This window comes from Delphinapterus leucas, chromosome 8 (genome assembly GCF_059928025.1).
Source record: "Delphinapterus leucas isolate spDelLeu-1000000601 "Yukka" chromosome 8, BTC_Dleu_Yukka2, whole genome shotgun sequence".
In the NCBI taxonomy this organism is placed as follows: domain Eukaryota; kingdom Metazoa; phylum Chordata; class Mammalia; order Artiodactyla; family Monodontidae; genus Delphinapterus; species Delphinapterus leucas.
The window spans coordinates 63,056,679-63,077,101 of NC_143136.1; the positions used below are offsets into that span (position 1 = coordinate 63,056,679).

The following is a 20,423-nucleotide window of genomic DNA, read 5'->3' on the forward strand; positions in this document are numbered from 1 at the left end:
TATTCAGTAGCAACCAGTAATGATTTCTCCAAGGAGTTTCAAACCCATTTCACCCACAGGTCTCAAAATGGCTTCGCATGTCTTGGATAAATATGCATTTCTAATTGAGATTTAACCATGTGCATTTTTCCCTCCAGCTAGCAATCCATGTGCAGATAACAATGGGGGCTGTCAACACATCTGTGTCCTCAGCCACAGAACATTTAATGGTGGTTTGGGCTACCGTTGCAAGTGCAGGCTCGGCTACATTCCAGATATGGATGACTACCACTGCGTTGGTAAGAAATCACTTTTGGACTGTCTTTCTGACGGTCAGCACAGGGGTATGTGCTGCTCTTGGACTGGGCCAGCTCCCTGTAGCACTTCTTCACAGGAAATAAGCTTTTGGTAGCCCACGGGCATCTTCCTTGGTAGGCACCTTTCCCTTTGTACAAAGAGCTGTGTTTGAAGATGTAAATTTCTGTCCTTTGGGACACATCTAGGGTTTCCTTGGGCTCCCCTTTCCCTTTATTTCCTTCCTGAAATCTCTGTCTCTTTTTAATTTTTTTTAACATCTTTATTGGAGTATAACTGCTTTACAATGGTGTGTTGGTTTCTGCTTTATAACAAAGTAAATCAGCTATACATATACATATATCCCCATATCTCCTCCCTCTGGCGTCTCCCTCCCTCCCACCCTCCATATCCCACCCCTCTAGGTGGTCACAGAGCACCGAGTTGATCTCCCTGTGCTATGTGGCTGCTTCCCGCTAGCTATCTCTTTTACATTTGGTAGTGTATATATGTCCATGACACTCTCTCACTTTGTCACAGCTTACCCTTCCCCCTCCCTGTATCCCCAAGTCCATTCTCTAGTAGGTCTGCGTCTTTATTCCCGTCCTGCCCCTAGGTTCTTCATGACCGTTTTTTTTTTTTTTTTAGATTCCATATATATGTGTTAGCATACGGTATTTGTTTTTCTCTTTCTGACTTACTTCACTCTGTATGACAGATTCTAGGTCCATCCACCTCAGTACGAATTAACTCAATTTCGTTTCTTTTTATGGCTGAGCAGTATTCCATTGTATATATGTGCCACATCTTCTTTATCCATTCATCTATCGATGGACACTTAGGTTGCTTCCATGTCCTGGCTATTGTAAATAGAGCTGCAATGAACATTGTGATACATGACTCTTTCTGAATTATGGTTTTCTCAGGGTATGTGCCCAGTAGTGGGATTGCTGGGTCGTATGGTAGTTCTATTTTTAGTTTTTTAAGGAAGCTCCATACTGTTCTCCATAGTGGCTGTATCAATTTACATTCCCACCAACAGTGCAGGAGGGTGGCCTTTTCTCCACACCCTCTCCAGCATTTATTTATTTAATTTTTAAAAACATCTTTATTGGAGTATAATTGCGTTACAATGGTGTGTTAGTTTCTGCTTTATAACAAAGTGAATCAGTTATACATATACATATGTTCCCATATCTCCTCCCTCTTACATCTCCAGCCCTTCCACCCTCCCTATCCCACCCCTCTAGGTGGTCACAAAGCACCGAGCTGATCTCCCTGTGCAATGCGGCTGCTTCCCACTAGCTATCTATTTTACGTTAGGTAGTGTATATATGTCAATGACACTCTCTCACTTCATTCCAGCTTACCCTTCCCCCTCCGCGTGTCCTTAAGTCCATTCTCTATGTCTGCATCTTTATTCCTGACCTGCAACTAGGTTCTTCAGAACCATTTTTTAGCATACGGTATTTGTTTTTCTCTTTCTGACTTACTTCACTCTGTATGACAGACTCTAGGTCCATCCACCTCACTACAAATAACTCAATTTTGTTTCTTTTTATGGCTGAGTAATATTCCATTATATATATGTGCCACATCTTCTTTATCCATTCATCTGTTGATGGACTCTTAGGTTGCTTCCATGTCCTGGCTATTGTAAATAGTGCTGCAATGAACATTGTGGTACATGACTCTTTCTGAATTATGGTTTTCTCAGGGTATATGCCCAGTAGTGGGATTGCTGGGTCATATGGTAGATCTGTTTTTAGTTTTTTAAGGAACCTCCATACTGTTCTCCATAGTGGCTGTATCAATTTACATTCCCACCAACAGTGCTAGAGGGTTCCCTTTTCTCCACACGCTCTCCAGCATTTATTGTTTGTAGATTTTTTGATGATGGCCATTCTGACCAGTGTGAGGTGATACCTCATTGTAGTTTTGACTTGCATTTCTCTAATAATTAGTGATGTTGAGCATCCTTTCATGTGTTTGTTGGCAATCTGTATATCTTCTTTGGAGAAATGTCTATTTAGGTCTTCTGCCCAGTTTTGGTTGGGTTGTTTGTTTTTTTGATAGTTAGCTGCATGAGCTGCTTGTATATTTTGGATATTAATCCTTTGTCAGTTGATTCATTTGCAAATATCTTTTCCTATTCTGAGGGTTGTCTTTTCGTCTTGCTTATGGTTTCCTTTGCTGTGCAAAAGCTTTTAAGTTTCATTAGGTCCCATTTGTTTTTGTTTTTATTTCCATTTCTCTAGGAGGTGGGTCAGAAAGTATCTTGCTGGGACACCATGTTTTATATAAATAAATATTAAGGATAAATTTTTCAGGGAAAAGTAAGATTGTAATACTTCAATTCAAGATTGTTTTGCCTTCACTGTATTTTCTTCTTCCCTTTTTTCCATTATTTCCAACTATGTTTTCTACAGATTTATTTTTTTATGTTTATTTCAGAATTATAACATGTACTTTATGGGTGTGTAAGTAATTTCTCTGGAATTGGGAGAACACAAGAACTATGCTGTGGCTGACTATGTGTGTCCCTCTTTCTACAGCTGCTGAGCGATTTCTGTTCTTTTCATCTGACGTGGCTGTTCGTGGCATCCCGCTCACCCTCTCTCACCAGGCAGATGTCATCCTTCCAGTGACAGGAGGTGCTTCCGTCTTTGTTGGGATTGATTTTGATGCCCAGGAGAAGGCTATCTTTTTTTCAGATACAACAAAAGACATGATTTGTAAACAAAAGATCGATGGCACAGGTGAGAAGGGGTTTAAAGGTTTTTTTTTTGCATATTTTGTCTGTCTTCAATAATAATACTAATAATTTTTTCACTAAAACTTTGCATTCACTTCTTAAGCAGGGTCTTTTACTAAGCTTGCTAAATACTTTTAGATTGGGAAAAGAAATCTCTTGCTTTTCTTTTGAATTAAGTTTAAGTGAACACTTCCTTTATTTTCAAAATAAGTTACAAATGAGAGTGCATTTTAAAACAAATATTGTTGTAATTGGACAATTAAGAATATCAATATTGACAAATATTAACCTATGGACACTCCATAATAGCAATGTCAAATGTATGAAAGCTGTTAATGGGTTAATTAACTAGAGGCTGTTTCCTATATTCAAGCAGCCAGACTGAGCCAATGGAATGACCTCCCTATAGGAATGCTGCACTACGTAAATGCTGGGCTTGGAATAATAATATTTATTTTTAAAAGACATGAATTATATGTAAATATGGATTTATTGTCAGTTTTCAGTTGATTGGAATTCTGTTAAAATCTTCATAATCCTCACAGAAAGATAAATTATAGTCAGTCATACCTTACCAGTTGGGTACTTTATTGGATGTTGGCCTGATCCAGTACTTTGATTTTAGAATCCACTAATGGGTCAAAACCTGAAGTTTGAAAAACAAATCAGTAGCCAGTATAACATAGCAACTAAGAGGGGCCAGCTTAGGAGCTAAACTGCCTAGTTTTGAATCCTGGCTCCTCACATTTCCTAGTTATGTAATCTTGGGGAAGTTACTTTCTTTGTACCTCAGTTTCCTAAATCTGTGAAATAGGAATAATAATAATAATAATAGAGGTACTACATAGCTCATAAAGTTGTTGAGAGAATTTTAGGCTAATACATGTAAAACACCTAGAATAATGCCTGGAAAATAGTAAATATTCAGTAAATGTTAGCTATTATTGTAGCTGTTCTCAATGAAAAAACTCTATTGCTCTGCCCCACCCTGCCCCCAACTCAGACCTGCTCGCTAGAGGTAATTCCTTACCATTCTTTTACCTGTTTGTTCTATTATTTGTCTCCGTGTTTCTAAATATTTTGCTTATACTGTTACTGAGTCCAAGTTTGTACTGCTCGCTGCATGACAGGCCAGTAAATCTAGAGATGAGGTGTTGGGGCAGGGAATAGCGACTTTATTCAGAAAGCCAGCAGACTGAGAAGATGGTGGATTAGCGTCCCAAAGAACCATCTTACCCGAGTTAGAATTCAGGCCTCTTTTAAACTAAGAGGGGAGAGGGTGTGGTTGGTTGTTGCAAACTTCTTGGTGCTGGAATCCTTTGTTCTTGCAGCTGTCCATGTACATCTGGTCACTGTGTTCTTATAAACCACTAACAAGACAAATGTTATTCTCTGTTCTGCAACTTTTTATCTCTATATGAATGGAAAAGTCTCACACCTTTAAAGATCAGAGCCTTGAGAATGGGCTTTCCTGTGTATTTCAGGCCATAGGCAACGTTCCTTTACAAAAGGTGCACAGCCAGCATGACTAAGCACAGGCAACAGAGCACACAGGTTAGAGCTAAAGGAATAGATTCAATATGGAGTCAGGTTTGTTCTTCTCTGTTGCAGTACTACCTCTTGATTTGCATATTAGACATTTATTTTCATTGTTATAGATAGGGATTTAGCCCTTACGTTCCCCTCTACCAACTTCCCTCTCCCCCTGTTCTCCCTAAAAAGCTAGATTGTAATTTTTGTTCGCTGCTAAGTCAAGTAGTATTCCATGATGACATTTCTTGAACAAATTTTGATTTTTTTTTCCCTGCAGTTAACAATTGCTCCATCTTCATTTGCTTAGTTTTCTATGTAGGTATTATATTTTCCCCCAGTGCTCCGACAGATCTATCAAATCCTTGTCTGTGTATCTATCAAATGTGAACAATCTATACTTTTTTCCCCCTCTGCTGTTCAGTTGGATCTGGTACACAACTCTTGTCTTCCGATTTCCCTTGGCCACTTTCCTGTGCTGGTTTTCCTGTTTCTGGCAAGCCACTTGTTTCTCTTTCCAGACTGATTTCCTTATTTTGCTGAAACACATTATATAGTAGCTTCTTAAGAAGAATGAGTTGGTGGTACATATTTCGAGTCTGAAGGTGTTTTTATTTTGCCCTCCAACTTGATCATTTGACTAGGTGTAGGATGAAAGTAATTTTACCTCAGAAATTTGAAGACATTGCTGCACTCTCTTCTAGTTGCCAGTGTTGAGAGTCCTATGCCATCCAGAGTAGCATTTCAGTGTGTACGACCTTTTTGGGGGGAGGTTGTTTTTGTTCCTTTCTGGAAACTTTTAGAATCTTTTGGTTATCCCATTCATCTTGAGATTTCTCTCCTATTCTGGGAATTTTCTTGCCTCTGCTTTTTCTATTCGAGAATGTTAGATTAATCATCTATTTTTTTCTTATCTTTTCTTTCCTGGTTTTCATCTCTATCATTTTGTTCTACTTTCTGTGAGACTTTTTGGCATTTTACTTTTAGCCTTTCTATTGAATATTTAATTTCTCTTATATTTTCAATGTTGAAGATCCCCTTCTTGCTCTCTGATTATTCCTTTTTTAAAAATAAAGCCTGTTCTTGCTTCAAAAGTTCAATCTTTTCTTATTCTATGAAGATATTAATTACATTAAAAAATTAATTTTCCTCTTTCCATCTTGTTTGGGTTCCTTTTTCCTTTTGGTTTGTTTCAACTTTCTCCTTCATGAAGGAAGCTTTCTTCAAATTTCCCTGAGCCTTGTTTGATATTAAGAGCAAAGCTATGAAACACTGATCAGAAGGCTGTTGGTATGAATGGGCCCCATCAGCTGGTGATAAGGCAGCCTTTTTGTTGGGAAGCTTCCAAATGACAGTATCAGAAAATCCTCTCTGGAGATAGTCAGTTTCTCCTTAGTAGCTGCTTCCATTCTCCCTATTGGGGTGAGAGGAGTAAGAGCGGGAAGCTAGTATCTGTTTGGGGAGCAGTACGGAGGACAGGGAGCTGAGGCCCGTTCAGTTCAGTGTTCACATATATAACCCTCCTGTGCTCAGTTCTGTGCCGATCCCAGCCCTCCATTGTGCAATGTGTCCTCAGCCCACAGCCTCTCTGCTTGAGGTCCCCCAGAGAAGAAAATCTCTGGTCTGTTAGAGGAGGTAGACGGAGAAGAGTGTCATACATGCTCAGGGTCTGAGAGGAACCTCTGGGTCCAGTCACTTCCGATGCCAACTTTTAACTAGGCCCCTTAGCGTCCCGCCCCTACCTTTTTCAGAGCCGGTGCTTCTGCGTGCAGACACGCTGTGGCTCTGTGTGTGTGGGTGTTGGCGCTCCCCGCTGCCGGCACATCTCTCCTTTCGCTTAGTGAGTTATGTTGGAGAAGTCTCTTTCTCTTCCAAACTCTGTGGAAATCTTTCATCTGCTGTTCTTTCACTGTCATTATTAAAAGGAGTTTGGAAGGAAGAGGAGTTAAACACAGTGGTCAATCTGTTATTTTGAACCAGAATGCATCTTTTCTGAGGACTAGAATTAGGTCTGCTGAGCTACACACAGGCTAAGTCTCCTGTAGATGCCTCCACAGGTCAGCTTCCTTCTGCTTTGGCAACAGCAATTCTCATCATGGGTTTTTTTGTTTTGTTTTGTTTTGTTTTTTTAACATCAATTTCAAGTCCACATGATGAGCAAATTGCCTTTTGAAAGTTTCTTATAGTTAGTGGTTAAACTGCTTGTGCTCCCGTGAGGGATGTATTATTGTACATTGCCCTGTTTTTCCTAGTGAGCAGGTTAAGTGTCAATGAGTTTATATGCGAAAACTGAATTGTCAGAAATCAAATTGAAGTCAAGATGGGCTGAATGAAGCCCTCAGGGAACTTGCTCCATCAATGATCCCTTCTCTCCTCCATCTTCTCTTGTTCTGCTGACTTTTCCCCATCAGATATGCTCAAGTCTCTCCCATACGAAAAAAACTTCAACCCACCCTTCACTCCACGTTCCTCTCTAGTTGCAGCCCTCTCTCCTCAAGTTCATGAACAAGCACCTTAAAAGTTTGGTCTACACTTTCCTGGCCCTACTTTCACATTTCTCACCTCTTCACACTATGTCACTTGAAACCCCTTATCCTGGTCACCTCCAGTCCCTTTGTTATAAACTTTATCCTTATCTTTGGCGCCTTAGTCGTCTTCTTTAAAATGCTTTTTTCCCCCTTGACAACACACTCGTGAATTTCCTTCTATTTCTTGACCATTCTTTCTAGTGTTCCTTACACGTCTTTTCTTCTTTGCCTGTCCTATACACAACTGTGATCTCTAGTGTTCAACATTGGTCCTCTTTTTATTTTTTTAATTTATTTTTATTTTTTAATTTGTGTATTTATTTTTGGCTGCGTTGGGTCTTCGTTGCTGCGCGTGGGCTTTCTCTAGTTGCGGGGAGTGGGGGCTACTCTTCGTTGTGGTGCACGGGCTTCTCATTGTGGTGGCTTGTCTTTGTTGTGGAGCACGGGCTCTAGGCGCGTGGGCTTCAGTAGTTGTGGCTCGTGGGCTCTAGAGTGCAGGCTCAGTAGTTGTGGCACACGGGCTTAGCTGCTCCGTGGCATGTGGGATCTTCCCGGACCAGGGCTCGAACCCGTGTCCCCTGCATTGGCAGGCAGATCCTTAACCACTGCGCCACCAGTGAAGTCCGGTCTTCTTTTCTTATTCTGCATTTTCTTCTGCATAATTTTGCGCCTTCCGTATCTTTCGTTACCATCTATGTAGAAGTTATAAATCAGTGTGAGGAGACTTATAATAGGCCATTTCCTGAATGTTTTTCCTCCTCACCTGGAGAATGAGGGGAAAGGTCAGGTAAGGCTTCTTACAGGAGGTGATGAAAATCTCCATCCAAACTCTCTCTCTGGGGTTTAGACCCATAGAGCCAACTGCCTTTTGGATGTCTCACCTGGATATCCCACAAACCACCTCCAAACCAATATGTCTAAATGTCTACCTTTATTCCACTTCTCCAGACCCCTGCCTTAGGGGAAGAGCACCACCTCTCCCCCTGCCCACCAAATCTGGTAATCACCCAAACTTCTTCCTTTCTTTCAGCCTCTACCATTAACTTATTAACCTCCAGCCACGCTTTGGAGCGTGTGGAATCCTGTCTCTCTCCCTCCCACTTCCACGTCTTTGCTTTCCTGCAGCCTCCCATTCACCACTTCCTTTGGGAAACCTCTCCACACCTGCACTTTGCCTCGGTTTCCATACCATCCTGTGCATACCTCCATCACAGCACCTGTTACTCTTCTATTGTTTTCCCTCTTGGCCTAATTGCCTCCCCCCACCTCTCCCACTTCATTACCTTGAAGATACCTTGAAGACAGTGTCCACATTTCTTTCAAAATGCTTCACTTTTCTATGACTCAGTTTCCTTATGTGCAAAATAGGGATAATAATAATTCCTACTGTTGAGCTGTTGCGAGGATGGATGAATTCATGTAAAGTACTTGGGCCAGTTCTAGGCTCATAGTAAGTGCTCGGTATAAGCTATTATTATTAATACTATTAGCAATATCATGTTTCCTCAATGTCTAATATGGTGTCTAGCACACAGAGGACTTTCTTTTTACAATTTGCTGAATAAATGAATGGAAAAAGCACCAGGATTGTTTTTCTTCCTTCAAAAGAAAGAGATGTGATTGTTTACTCTGATTCACTTTTTTTTTAAAGAATATTTTGTTGTGATAGTTTCAGGTGTACAGCAAAGTGATTCAGTTATACATTTTCCCATTTAGGTTGTTACATTTAGGTTGAGCAGAGTTTCCTGTGATTCACATTTTCTTTAGTAAAAAAAGAAAAAGGAGGGGAAAAGTCATAAAAAATTCACAAAGAAGAAAGTGGTCTTTTTTCTCCTTGTACCCAGTTCTGATTTCCTTTCTGGTTGCTGGTCTTTTCCAAACTTGGCAACTTTGTGGCTATGAAAGACTGTTGATGAGAAAGTTGGGCGGGAATACCTCATAGATACCCCCAGTCGTACCTGGCGGTGTCAGCTTATCAGCGCTGTCTGTGGGTGGTGGTTGTGAGTATGTGAACTCAGGTATCTCTTCTTCAGATGTTCTGTACTGAGAAATTTTTTCTGGAAGGTTGAACAAGGGAGTAAATCCAGGCCATACCACTCCTGATTCTATTTATCAGAGTCATATCTATTCTTTGCGATCCAAACTTTTAGAGATGGATAGATTCTAGGTTTATTTCATGTGTTGCTTTGCAGTTTACCGTTGCTTTATTTTTTAAAAGAATTCCACATTACTGAAATATTCTCTAGTTCTCACACAAAGTTTAAATATGCAGTGGTAGGAAAATGTATGTCATGTAAAATATGCTTACTTTAAGCCATGTCCATGTTTTAATTTACAGGAAGAGAAGTTATCACAGCTAACAGAGTGCCAAGTGTTGAAAGTTTGAGTTTTGACTGGATTTCAAAGAATCTTTATTGGACAGATGCTTCTTATAGGAGTGTCAGTGTCATAAGGCTAGCTGATAAATCGAGGCGCACAATAGTCCAGAATTTAAATAACCCACGATCAATCGTAGTTCATCCTATTGCTGGGTAAGTGTGTTCATGTTTTCCTAAGAGCTTGAAACTTATGTCTTGTACAGTCATTGCAAAGTGATGCCATAGGTATTTGGCAAATTCAGTAAATACAAGATTGAACCATGTAAATTGAAATCACCTTAGATTGTGTCCTTTTAGCATATGCTGAAGTGATCACTTTATCTCCTTCCAAAAACTTTCTCCTAAGCTTTGGCTTTTCAGTCTTCACTGGAGTGTGGTTTTTTTTTCACAGTCGCGGAGGACCAAACAATGAGACACAGATTCTGTGGAGAAGGAATGAATATGCAGCAGAATTATCAGGAAAGGCTCAAATTCTTTCCCTGCGTTAATGTATTGATATAAAGCTTACCAAAACTTGCTTAATCATTCAGTAGTTTTCAGAATAAAAAGTCTTTCAGGCCACAGACAAAGTTTCATGTTTAACCATTGCATTATTGGTGGAGTCAGACAAGAAGAGACAGCATTTCACGCCATGCCTTTTTGTTCTTACCTTTCTTATTTAAATATGCTTGATAGCTAACATAAAGTCTGAGATAGGCAGTTGTGTTTCAATAGAGTAGTTAAAAAAAAAAGATGACTGGTAATTCACTAAAGCCTGATTGAGGGTACATAGCAAACACTTTACATAGTACATAATCTCATCTAATCCAAAAGCTGGTTTGTGAGTGAGGTATATACAAGACCTGTTTTGGAGATAAAGAATCTGAGGGGCTTCCCTGGTGGCGCATGGCTTCCCTGGTGGCGCAGTGGTTGAGAATCCGCCTGCTAATGCAGGGGACACGGGTTCGAGCTCTGGTCTGGGAGGATCCCACATGCCGCGGAGCGACTGGGCCCGTGAGCCACAACTACTGAGCCTGCGCGTCTGGAGCCGTGCTCCGCAACGAGAGGCCACGACAGTGAGAGGCCCGCGCACCGCGATGAAGAGTGGCCCCCGCTTGCTGCAACTGGAGAAAGCCCTCACACAGCAACGAAGACCCAGCACAGCCAAAAATAAATAAATAAATTTATAAAATAAAAAAAAAGAATCTGAGGCTCAGAGAGATAAAGTAACTTGCTCAAGGACCCACAGCTATTAAGCAATAGTTAGTATTCAAATTCCAGGCCTGTCTGACTGCAAAGCCTGTGTGTCTAACATATTTTAAAACTGATGATGTTATTGATAAGAAATTTTATTGCCCAATAGACAGTTAAACAGTTGATTTTCTAGTGAATTTATCTTAAGCTAAATCTTTGGCGTTGGGTTTTGAAAAGGCGTTAAATTCCTTTCCTGATGTATCCTTCATATATTTATCCTTCATATATTTATTTTTATAAATGTATTTATTTTTATTTTTGGCTGTGTTGGGTCTTTGTTGCTGCGCGTGGCCTTTCTCTAGTTGTGGCAAGAGGGGGCTGCTCTTCGTTGCAGTGCACGGGCTCCTCATTGCGGTTGCTTGTCTTGTTGCAGATCACGGGCTGTAGGCGCGCAGGCTTCAGTAGTTGTGCCATGCGGGCTCAGTAGTTGTGGCACAGACTCAGTAGTTGTGGCACACAGGCTTAGTTGCTCCGCGGCATGTGGGATCTTCCCGGACCAAGGCTCGAACCCGTGTCCCCTGCATTGGCAGGCGGATTCTTAACCACTGTGCCACCAGGGAAGTCCCTGTCCTTAATTTAAAACAATGTGAAGTCACGTTTCAGAAAGTTACCTTTTGGAAAGACTAATTTTAGTTTTTAAGGCTCATATGAAAGAGAAAAGGTTTTTTCCCTACACTTATCTTTTTGCCACTCCTCGGGATAAAAAACGACCTCTTGGGTAAGATCGTTTAAGAGTTACGTTTATTTGGATGCATTTTTCATCAGGGATGAAATGCTTACCTGCAAATTTAATTCCTTGTGGAAGATGACTAAAGAGTGATCTAGTGGATCCTGGATGTTTAATCCAGAAAGAAAGTGGGAGATTAAAATCTGTTTTCTTGCTCATAGTTTATTTCAAGAGCATGAAGTATTTAAAATGTAACCTGAACTGTGTCTTTTTAAAGAATCTACTTGGTGACAATAGTTTTAGGTCCTGAAGTCTAGCACAGTGGTTCTCTGCTTTGGATGCCCATTTTAATACCATTTGTATTTTCGATATATTTTTCTATATAAACCCAATAGCATACAGAAAATGAAATTAATTTGCAGCAAGTCTCTGGAGAATCTATGTTTGTGCTAAATCTCTCTAAGTCATGTAGTTTGTCCCAATGTTAACATCTTTGATTTATTACCTCCTTTTCTAGGTATATATTCTTCACTGATTGGTACCGTCCCGCTAAAATTCTGAGAGCATGGAGTGATGGATCTAACCTTTTGCCTATAGTAAACACTACTCTTGGGTGGCCCAATGGGTTGGCCATTGATTGGAGGTAAGTAGGAATCATCCCAAATTGCTGAGTTCCCACTTACTATGGAAGACAAATACATAGATGGCCAGCTTCTGCTGGGATGAAAACATATGTAGTAATGAATAGTCTGAGGAAATTGCTAGAGGAAGCAGAATAGGGCAAGACCTAAACCCCACTAGAAGTAGAACAGGGATTTGATGAAGTACAGGTCATGTGCAGTTTTTACAGGGGGCATCTTGAGGATAGGAAATTGTGTCAACAAATGTGTATTTGCCTATATACACCGTGGGAGGATTTTTGGAATATGAGATTTAAATTTTAAGAAGTTAATCTGTCAAGGAGTATAGGAAAAGGTAACAGAGTAGATAAGCTTACAGACCTCAAATGCAAAAGCAGTTTATAGGAGAGAAAAAAGGAAGAAACGTGTTTAACCTTTTAAACATCAGTTACTACGAATATTTTTCCTAACTTGTGGATTTAATAAGGAGAAAGTAAAATTCCTAGCTTGAAGATAATAACATTTCAAGTTTTCTAAGACAATTGGAAATCACTTCATAAAAGTTGTTTTGCCTTTCTGGAGAGCATGAAACTATTAAACTTTGCTTAATAAATGTGTCAACTGAACGTGCTGTTTTTGAATGCCTTTAGTATAAAGTGTGCTTTGCTAGTTTCTGGATAACCAATAACCAAGTATTTTATTATTTTAGCTCTTCACGATTGTACTGGGTAGATGCCTTTTTTGATAAAATTGAGCACAGTACCTTTGATGGGTTAGATAGAAAAATCCTGGCCAGTATACAGCAGATAACACATCCGTTTGGACTTGCCGTCTTTGAAGGTACGTTTTGAAGCAAAAGAAGTGTGTCTTATTTATACTGTACAAGTTGTATAAAACTCATCCTCATTTGGCAATCTCACAATTCCAGAAAAGCTGGTCACTTTTTTAATTGAAATGGTGCTTTTATGTATAAATAAAACATTTGGTTAGTTGACTGAATATTTAACTTTTATTTTTTGTTTGAGAAATTTTGTTTGAGAAAATAAATAAATAAATAAATAAATAAATAAAAAAGGCTTCTAAGAGGTAGGGTCTCTCTCAGAGATCCATACCATCAACTCCTATTGTTTTTATTCCCTGGTTATATTACACTACTCTAGAGCTCTTCCCTTTCTCTCCAAATCATAGAATTTTCACCTCTACTGGTGCAGGAAAAATTTGTATCAGGAAGTATTCTTGCAACTCTGTTGTTTTATATGGGGTCCTTAGCTTCAGAAGCTCAAAAGTCAATGAATAAATGTTTTATTTAAGAAAAAAAAGAATATATATATATATATATATATATATATATATGGGCTTCTAAAGAATCATTTCTAGAGACTAACAAGTCATGGAAAATGATTACAGAAACATATTACAGATATTTATGGAAGAAGCTTCCCACATTTGGAAGAAGCATTACAAACATATTGCATTTTCCCAAGTGATTTGTAAGTGAACTGTGGCGAGTATACTAATCACCGTGTTCCTTCTTAGACTACGTATATTTTACTGACTGGAGACTGCGTGGTATTGTTCGAGTCAGGAAAACAGATGGTGGACAACTGGTGGTCCTCCGAAGTGGCGTTGGTGTTGTAATGCGTGTGAAGGTATATGATACCAGAATCCAGACCGGTGAGTGATGTTGCTAGCTTCTTTCATAGGGATGTGTTTAATATGGTGGCTCCTTTTCTCTTTAAGTACCTTATTATTTAATATAACTCCTGATAGTTTTATCTTCCTGTCACTCAGATAGTTTTAAAGTGTAAGATTTAGAATTTCTGTTCGACTCGGCTAACTTTAAAACTGTGTTTGAGAAAAACATGTTTCAGCACTTTCCTATATTTAAATTGAATGTGCTATTTGGCACGTTGATTTCCAAGAGGAATCGAGTTTTTAATGTTGGGTCTGACAACCAAACCTGTGATCAACCTAAAGGAAATGTGCTTGACTCACTTATCTAGGGGCATTGCTTTTTCAGGGTCTAACGCCTGTAACCGACCCACCAATCCGAACGGTGACTGCAGCCACTTCTGCTTCCCAGTGCCAAATCTCCAGCGGGTGTGTGGTTGCCCCTATGGAATGAGTCTGACTTCCGATCGTTTGACATGCGTGGAAGACCCATCCCGTGAGCCACCGTTGGAGCAGTGTGGTGCCTTTTCCTTCCCCTGTAACAATGGCAGATGTGTGCCCATTCACTACCGCTGTGATGGAATTGATGACTGTCATGATAACAGTGATGAGGTTCAATGTGGCACATTTAGTAAGTAGCTATACACTAGCAATACTTCCTAGGATGAATAGAACGGAGAGAGGGGGCTTAAAAAAAAAAGGCTTGGGTTATCGCTATAGGAAAGAATGTTCCTTTCGGTTTGTTAATATGTACCCCAAAGGCTTTTAGGAAGCTAGGCGATGAATATCATTCATAGATAATGTTGCAGGTGATTTCTAGCATTGATTTGGGCTATCTTCAACAAAATTTCTTTCTGACATTGGCTGTTTGGATCAATGCAGAGTCATTGCATCTTGGCATACTCCTCAAAAAGTCAACAAAACAAACTGGATCTAATCTTTAGTATTGGAGAGAATAATATCACAGAATAGGTGCTTGCAATAATAGCTTTTGAAAATCTCATGTGCTATAATATTCCTTTTTCCTCCTGTTGGTGTAAAATGAATTATGGGTGAAATGGTGGTTTTAACCTTTACATTCTTCTTTTGATGGTAATCCCATTTATAATAAATGCTATTGCAGAAGACAAAAAGATAGAGGACAGTTGAAATCTCAGAAATTTCTATCAAGGAAACATTAATAGAAAGAAAAGTGACATTTGAAAATGAAAATGCTCATTTGTACATTTTTGAAATTTCTAAAGTTTTATTTTGTGTATATCTTTTTGTTTTTAAAAGTGCAGATCTTACATGAATGTTTTATCAATTTCCAATGACCCATGTGATCAGAGGAAGCATAGCTTAGAAGTAAAGGACGGGCCTTAGAGTCACACCAACTAGAGCTTTGGTCCTGGGCAGATTCCTAAGCACTCAATTTCCTCATCTATAAGATGCAGATAATTATATGTACCTGACAGTATTCTTGTGAGGATTAAGAGAGAAAAAAAAATGTAAACACTTAGAAAAGTGCCTGGCATGTCATAGTTGCTGAATAAACTTGCCCATTTTGTATAACGCTCCCATTGAAAAAGGAGAAGAAATGGGCCTTTACAGGGTAAGATCTCATTTAAAAGGCGGTAAAAACAGATGTCTTTATGACCAGTTCGTTTCTGTTGTAGATACTTCCTGTGCACCTTCAGCGTTTGCGTGTGGCCACGGAGGACAGTGCATTCCTTCATACTGGCGCTGTGACAAACAAAATGACTGTGTGGATGGCAGTGATGAGCAGAACTGCCCTACCCGAGCACCCACTTCCTGTCGTGCAGACTTCTTCACCTGTGATAATAACTTGTGTATCCCAAAGAGCTGGGTCTGTGACACAGATAATGATTGCGGGGATGGATCTGATGAAAAGTCATGCGGTAAGTTTTGAACTGATTTCTCTTGGTTGGTCAGCCTAGTGAATAGATTTGAACAGTCAGTAGGCCTTGTGCACTTTCCTTGAAGGCTTACATAATTTTCATTGTATCTTAGCTACTTCTCTTCGTCTGTCAATCCCTGTATTAATAGACTAGAGGAGCAAAGACATGGGAAGTCTTCCTAAATATTTTCTATGCAAGCAAAACAAGGACTGTCTCTGATGTCTAACACCCAGATAGAAACTGGAAAATAAAATCCCTCAACTAACTATTCAGATATTTAAAACAATTTTTCTTTCTAAATCATATAAACACATCCAGACATTTGGCTATTGGTTTTCCTTTTCATTTATTCAGGCAAAAAGGCAACAGAATAAAGAGGCACAGGACATTTAAATTTCATTAATCTTACCCACCTGCTTTTCATCTTGCGAGTTCTGATTTCCTCTAGGTTGTCGTTTGTTTTCATATCAGCAGTCATAGTTTAAGGTGGAGCAAAGTTCCCTGGACTAAATTCCTGTCTTGGTTGCATGATTAGGCAATTCGCTTTTTCTCAGGACTAGATGAGCTTTAAGATCCCCTCCAGCTTTCACATTCTGTGAGACTATATTTACTATGACTTCACGTTTCGGGTAGGGGGAGGCAGCGCATCTGACTCTAAGGCTCTGTCTCTTCAGCCAGCTAGGACCCTGGTTTTGAGGATCGTTCTGCTTAGATTTTGGATTAAATCCAGTTATCACGGTCTGTCTCTACACTGTTGCTACTGGGCATTGTGGTCATGCGGACCATGTTGCCTTGCTGGGCTCCATTGCTTAGCTTTGGTGCAGAGTCTTGGACTTCACAGCATTCGGGAGGTATAGGCCAGTCCAAGGCCAGGATGCTTACTTTCTAAGTGTGGTCTGTTTTTCAAGGTGTAATCACAGTTTCTGACTCTGCCCTGTAATATTTTTGTTCCTCTTTCCAAAAAGTGTCCTAGCTGGGCTCTGGATGGGCTGACTTTGGCAATCTGGCTGACTTGAAGGAATTTTGACCACACGTACAACTGAGATAACTTACGTATTTCCTTAGCGTTTTACAGTTTGGCTCTGGTACACACTGAACAAGAAATAAACTGTTACTTGGTTTTGTTTTTGGATGACATTAGATCATACAGAGACATGCTCACCTAGTCAGTTTCATTGCCCCCATCATCGATGTATTGACCTGTCTTTTGTCTGTGACGGGACCAGCGACTGTGCTGATGGCTCTGACGAGAGTGCTTGTAGTAAGTACATTGTTTCATTTTTAAATTTTTAAATTAATTAATTAATCAATCCATTGAAGTCTAGTTGATTTACAATATTATATGTTTCAGGTGTATAACATACTGAGTCACAACTTTTAAAGATTAACTCCATTTATAATTATAAAATATTGGCTATATTCCTTTGTTGTATAATATATTCCTGTAGCTTATCCCTATCTTGCCCTGCCCCCTTCCTTCTGCCGATTGTTAACCACTAGTGTGTTCTCTATATCTGTGAGTCTGTTTCTTTTTGGTTACTTTCACTAGTTTGTTTTATTTTTTAGATTCCACATGTAAGTGACATTATACTGTATTTGTCTTTCTCTGACTTATTTCATTAAACATAGTACCCTCCATGTCCATCTCTGTTGCTGCAAGTGGCAAAATTTCATTCTTTTTTATGACTGAGTAGTACTCCATTGTGTATATGTGCCACATCTTTTTTATCCATTCATCTGTTGATGGGCACTTAGGTTGCTTACATATCTTGGCTATTGTAAATAATGCTTTATTTTTATTCATGATGTTTAGAAAAATCTCAATGTTTAGTTGTTTTCTCCTTGGCTTAATTTCTAATACTTTTCTCTCTCATTTTCAGTAATTAATTGCACTGCTTCTCAATTCAAATGTGTCAGTAATGGTAATTGTATTAGCAACACATATCGCTGTGATGGTGTTTTTGACTGCAATGACCACTCTGATGAGACAGATTGTCGTAAGTACCATATACCTAGCATGTTTCAGGTGAAGGGGTCATTTCATGTTTACCAGTATTGATATTACCACAGATTTTCTCTTAGACAAACTAGAGAGAAGGCAGCCTGAATTACAAAGCATTGTCAAAGGAACACAGTATTGAACATATAATAAAATCGACTTGACGTTACCAAACAGCAACTTATAATTTGTGAATCGAGGGGTTGTAAATGGGCACTTTCAAATTGTCTCTTGAGTAGGTTAAATATTTCTCAGATATTTTTGTTCTCACTATTAATTTTTCCTAGGGCATACCAAATTAGTGGGTTTCACATTTTTGAGGCTTACTATTTATAAAGATATTTTAATGGTTTCTTTTAAATCTCAATAGGGAGGTGAAATCAAGCAAATCATTTGTTTAGTATCTGCTAACATGTTACATAAGGTCTTTGTCCTGAGACTCTGGTAGGAGAAATTATCGAAAGTAAGAAACAAAGCAAGGTAGATAGTTACAAGGGCCTTATAGAAACGATACAGATAAAATTCTATGAAGGTTCAGAGAAAAGAAATGTTTTCAGAGGATTCAAGGAGGACTTCATGGACTATAAGTCTGTTGGACCTATAATCTCCACAAGCTGTAGACCTATAATGGACAGGATTTGTTATTCCCCACATTTTATATTAAATGAGGTGAGGTGGTCATTTGTTTGAATAATGGTATTTTGGACCACAAATAGTAGGTTTCTATCAATTCTCCTCCCTAATCAGAAAAGAAGTGTTTAAATCTATGGATCAAAAAGAAAAGTTAAATGCTTGCTTACTGTATAGGTGTGTACAACACCCAGAAATTCTTAATCACTGAATTTCCTGTCTCACATTGAAAACGTGGAATTCTTCTGTGGTGATCTGAGGTTAAAGTGCCATTGCCCCTGATTTGCTATTGCCTTAAAAAGTTCCTAGGAGGGAGTTTGGGTTTACTCCTGTGAAACAGGCAAGCAATTCTTACTTATCTCGTAAGGATTGCTTGGTGAATAGTGGAAAGTTTGTAAAGAATTGAGGATTTACAGTCATCTTTTGTTTACTTAATGTGTGCTGGTTTCATCTGATATAATTCACTTGAGGGAAAATGATAACATCCAAATATATGACATTAAACCCATGAATTCCAATTCACCGTAGCTATTTAAGCTCTATTTAAATGCTCTGGTGATTCTTTATTATTTAATCCATAATTAGAAACACAGGAAATAGAATTTTCTTTTGACCCAGGGACTTATCTTCTATCCAAGAGTTGTACATCCTTTGTTGTCAGATCCACTAATCTGACGCATAAAGATCTCTACGTGCCACAATGTCAGAGAAGACTCGTGTCATTTTAGATTTTAATATTACATTTGTCATAGTCATTATTATAAACCTGCCATTGATCCAAAATCATTTCCTCTGAATCTAGGAATTATATAAAAGGGATTATGGATTGCATTCACAAGCCCATTTTCCCCATTTTGTTCTCTCAGCCACCAGGCCTCCTGGTATGTGCCACCAAGATGAATTTCAGTGCCAAGCAGATGGTATCTGCATTCCGAAGATCTGGGAGTGTGATGGCCACCCAGACTGCCTCCATGGATCTGATGAGCACAATGGCTGTGTCCCCAAAACCTGCCCTTCATCTCATTTCCTCTGTGACAATGGAAACTGCATCTACAGAGAGTGGCTCTGTGATGGGGATAATGACTGCAGGGATATGAGCGATGAGAAGGACTGCCCTACGCAGGCCTTTCAATGTCCCAGTTGGCAATGGCAATGCCCCAGTTATAGCATCTGTGTGAATCTGAGTGCAGTATGTGATGGCAACCCTGACTGCCCCAGTGGGACAGATGAGTCCCCACTTTGCAGTAAGTTTCCTGACCACAGTTTACTGCCATAAATTCATCCTGAGCAGTAGCCGGCTGTGCATCATCATTGTCACAGTCACCATGTAGCTTTTGAGGAGGGGATCTCAGTTCCTCTCTGAATTTAGATCTGTGTAGATCCGGATAGCCATCATGGAATTCAAATAAATCATCGCTGGATAATATTTCTCATTAAATCCTTTGCACCTGGTTCTGTGTTTTTGCTTCATTAGATCGTCAAATTAAATTTGGTTCTGTTGGTAATGCGCTCATAAGTTTTTCTAACTTTAATATTTTCTGATTTCAATCAGAACTTGCCACAAAACAAATGAAGTCTGGGGATTTGTGTTTGCTATGATTAAAATCCTGTGATTGGCATGTAATCCTAATTACTGTCCTTTCTTTATTTCTTCTTTAATCAATGCTCACTCTCAGATGATACCCAGCCAGGTATGATTGCAAAGTATTTTAGATTCTTATGATTTTAAACGCATTGCGTTTGTGCTGAAAATGTCCTAATCATTTTGACTTACTTCCCCTTCTAGTGCATGTTCCATATCATGACTCTTATAAATAAGAGTACACATGGAAATAGAGGGCATTTGCATCCTCAGGTAGATGAACTATCTTTGGGTGCTTCAGGCATTGCCGTTTTAGCCCTGAAAGTAAGGATGATGGCATATCAGTGCACCTGTGCCCTGTAGTCTTCCAATTGCCTTTCTCCTTTATAGACCTTCCAGCTCTGCTCTTCAGTGTCAAAATCTTATCTTCCATTTCTGTGTAGGTAGAAGAATGACAGGAAGCAAATGGCAAGTAATTTAGGTCTCTTTGCATGCTTTACCAATGATAGTTGTGTTTCTTGATGTCCACCATATTTCCCCAAGTTTCTCTCATTGCACTAAATGGAGTTATAATAGAAGGCTGTAGTGAAGAAAGTGGTCCAAGTCCAGTGGATGTGAAAGATGGTAAATCCTCAGGTAAATCGGAGTACTGAACA

The 20,423-nt window shown here is 39.3% G+C and overlaps 1 protein-coding gene across 1 annotated transcript in view; it reads left to right on the plus strand.

Annotated features, from left to right (window-relative positions):
* LRP2 (LDL receptor related protein 2) overlaps positions 1-20,423 on the plus strand; it is a gene marked incomplete at its 5' end in the record, with an annotated part of 157,359 nt that overhangs the window by 40,970 nt on the left and 95,966 nt on the right. The window contains 11 exons of the mRNA XM_022570207.2: positions 138-278; positions 2,829-3,032; positions 9,425-9,617; positions 11,882-12,007; positions 12,694-12,824; positions 13,521-13,658; positions 14,005-14,286; positions 15,314-15,556; positions 16,698-16,817; positions 17,437-17,553; positions 19,052-19,429. Coding sequence (XP_022425915.2) covers positions 138-278; positions 2,829-3,032; positions 9,425-9,617; positions 11,882-12,007; positions 12,694-12,824; positions 13,521-13,658; positions 14,005-14,286; positions 15,314-15,556; positions 16,698-16,817; positions 17,437-17,553; positions 19,052-19,429 — 2,073 coding nt within the window. The remainder of the gene's footprint in view (positions 1-137; positions 279-2,828; positions 3,033-9,424; positions 9,618-11,881; positions 12,008-12,693; positions 12,825-13,520; positions 13,659-14,004; positions 14,287-15,313; positions 15,557-16,697; positions 16,818-17,436; positions 17,554-19,051; positions 19,430-20,423) is intronic.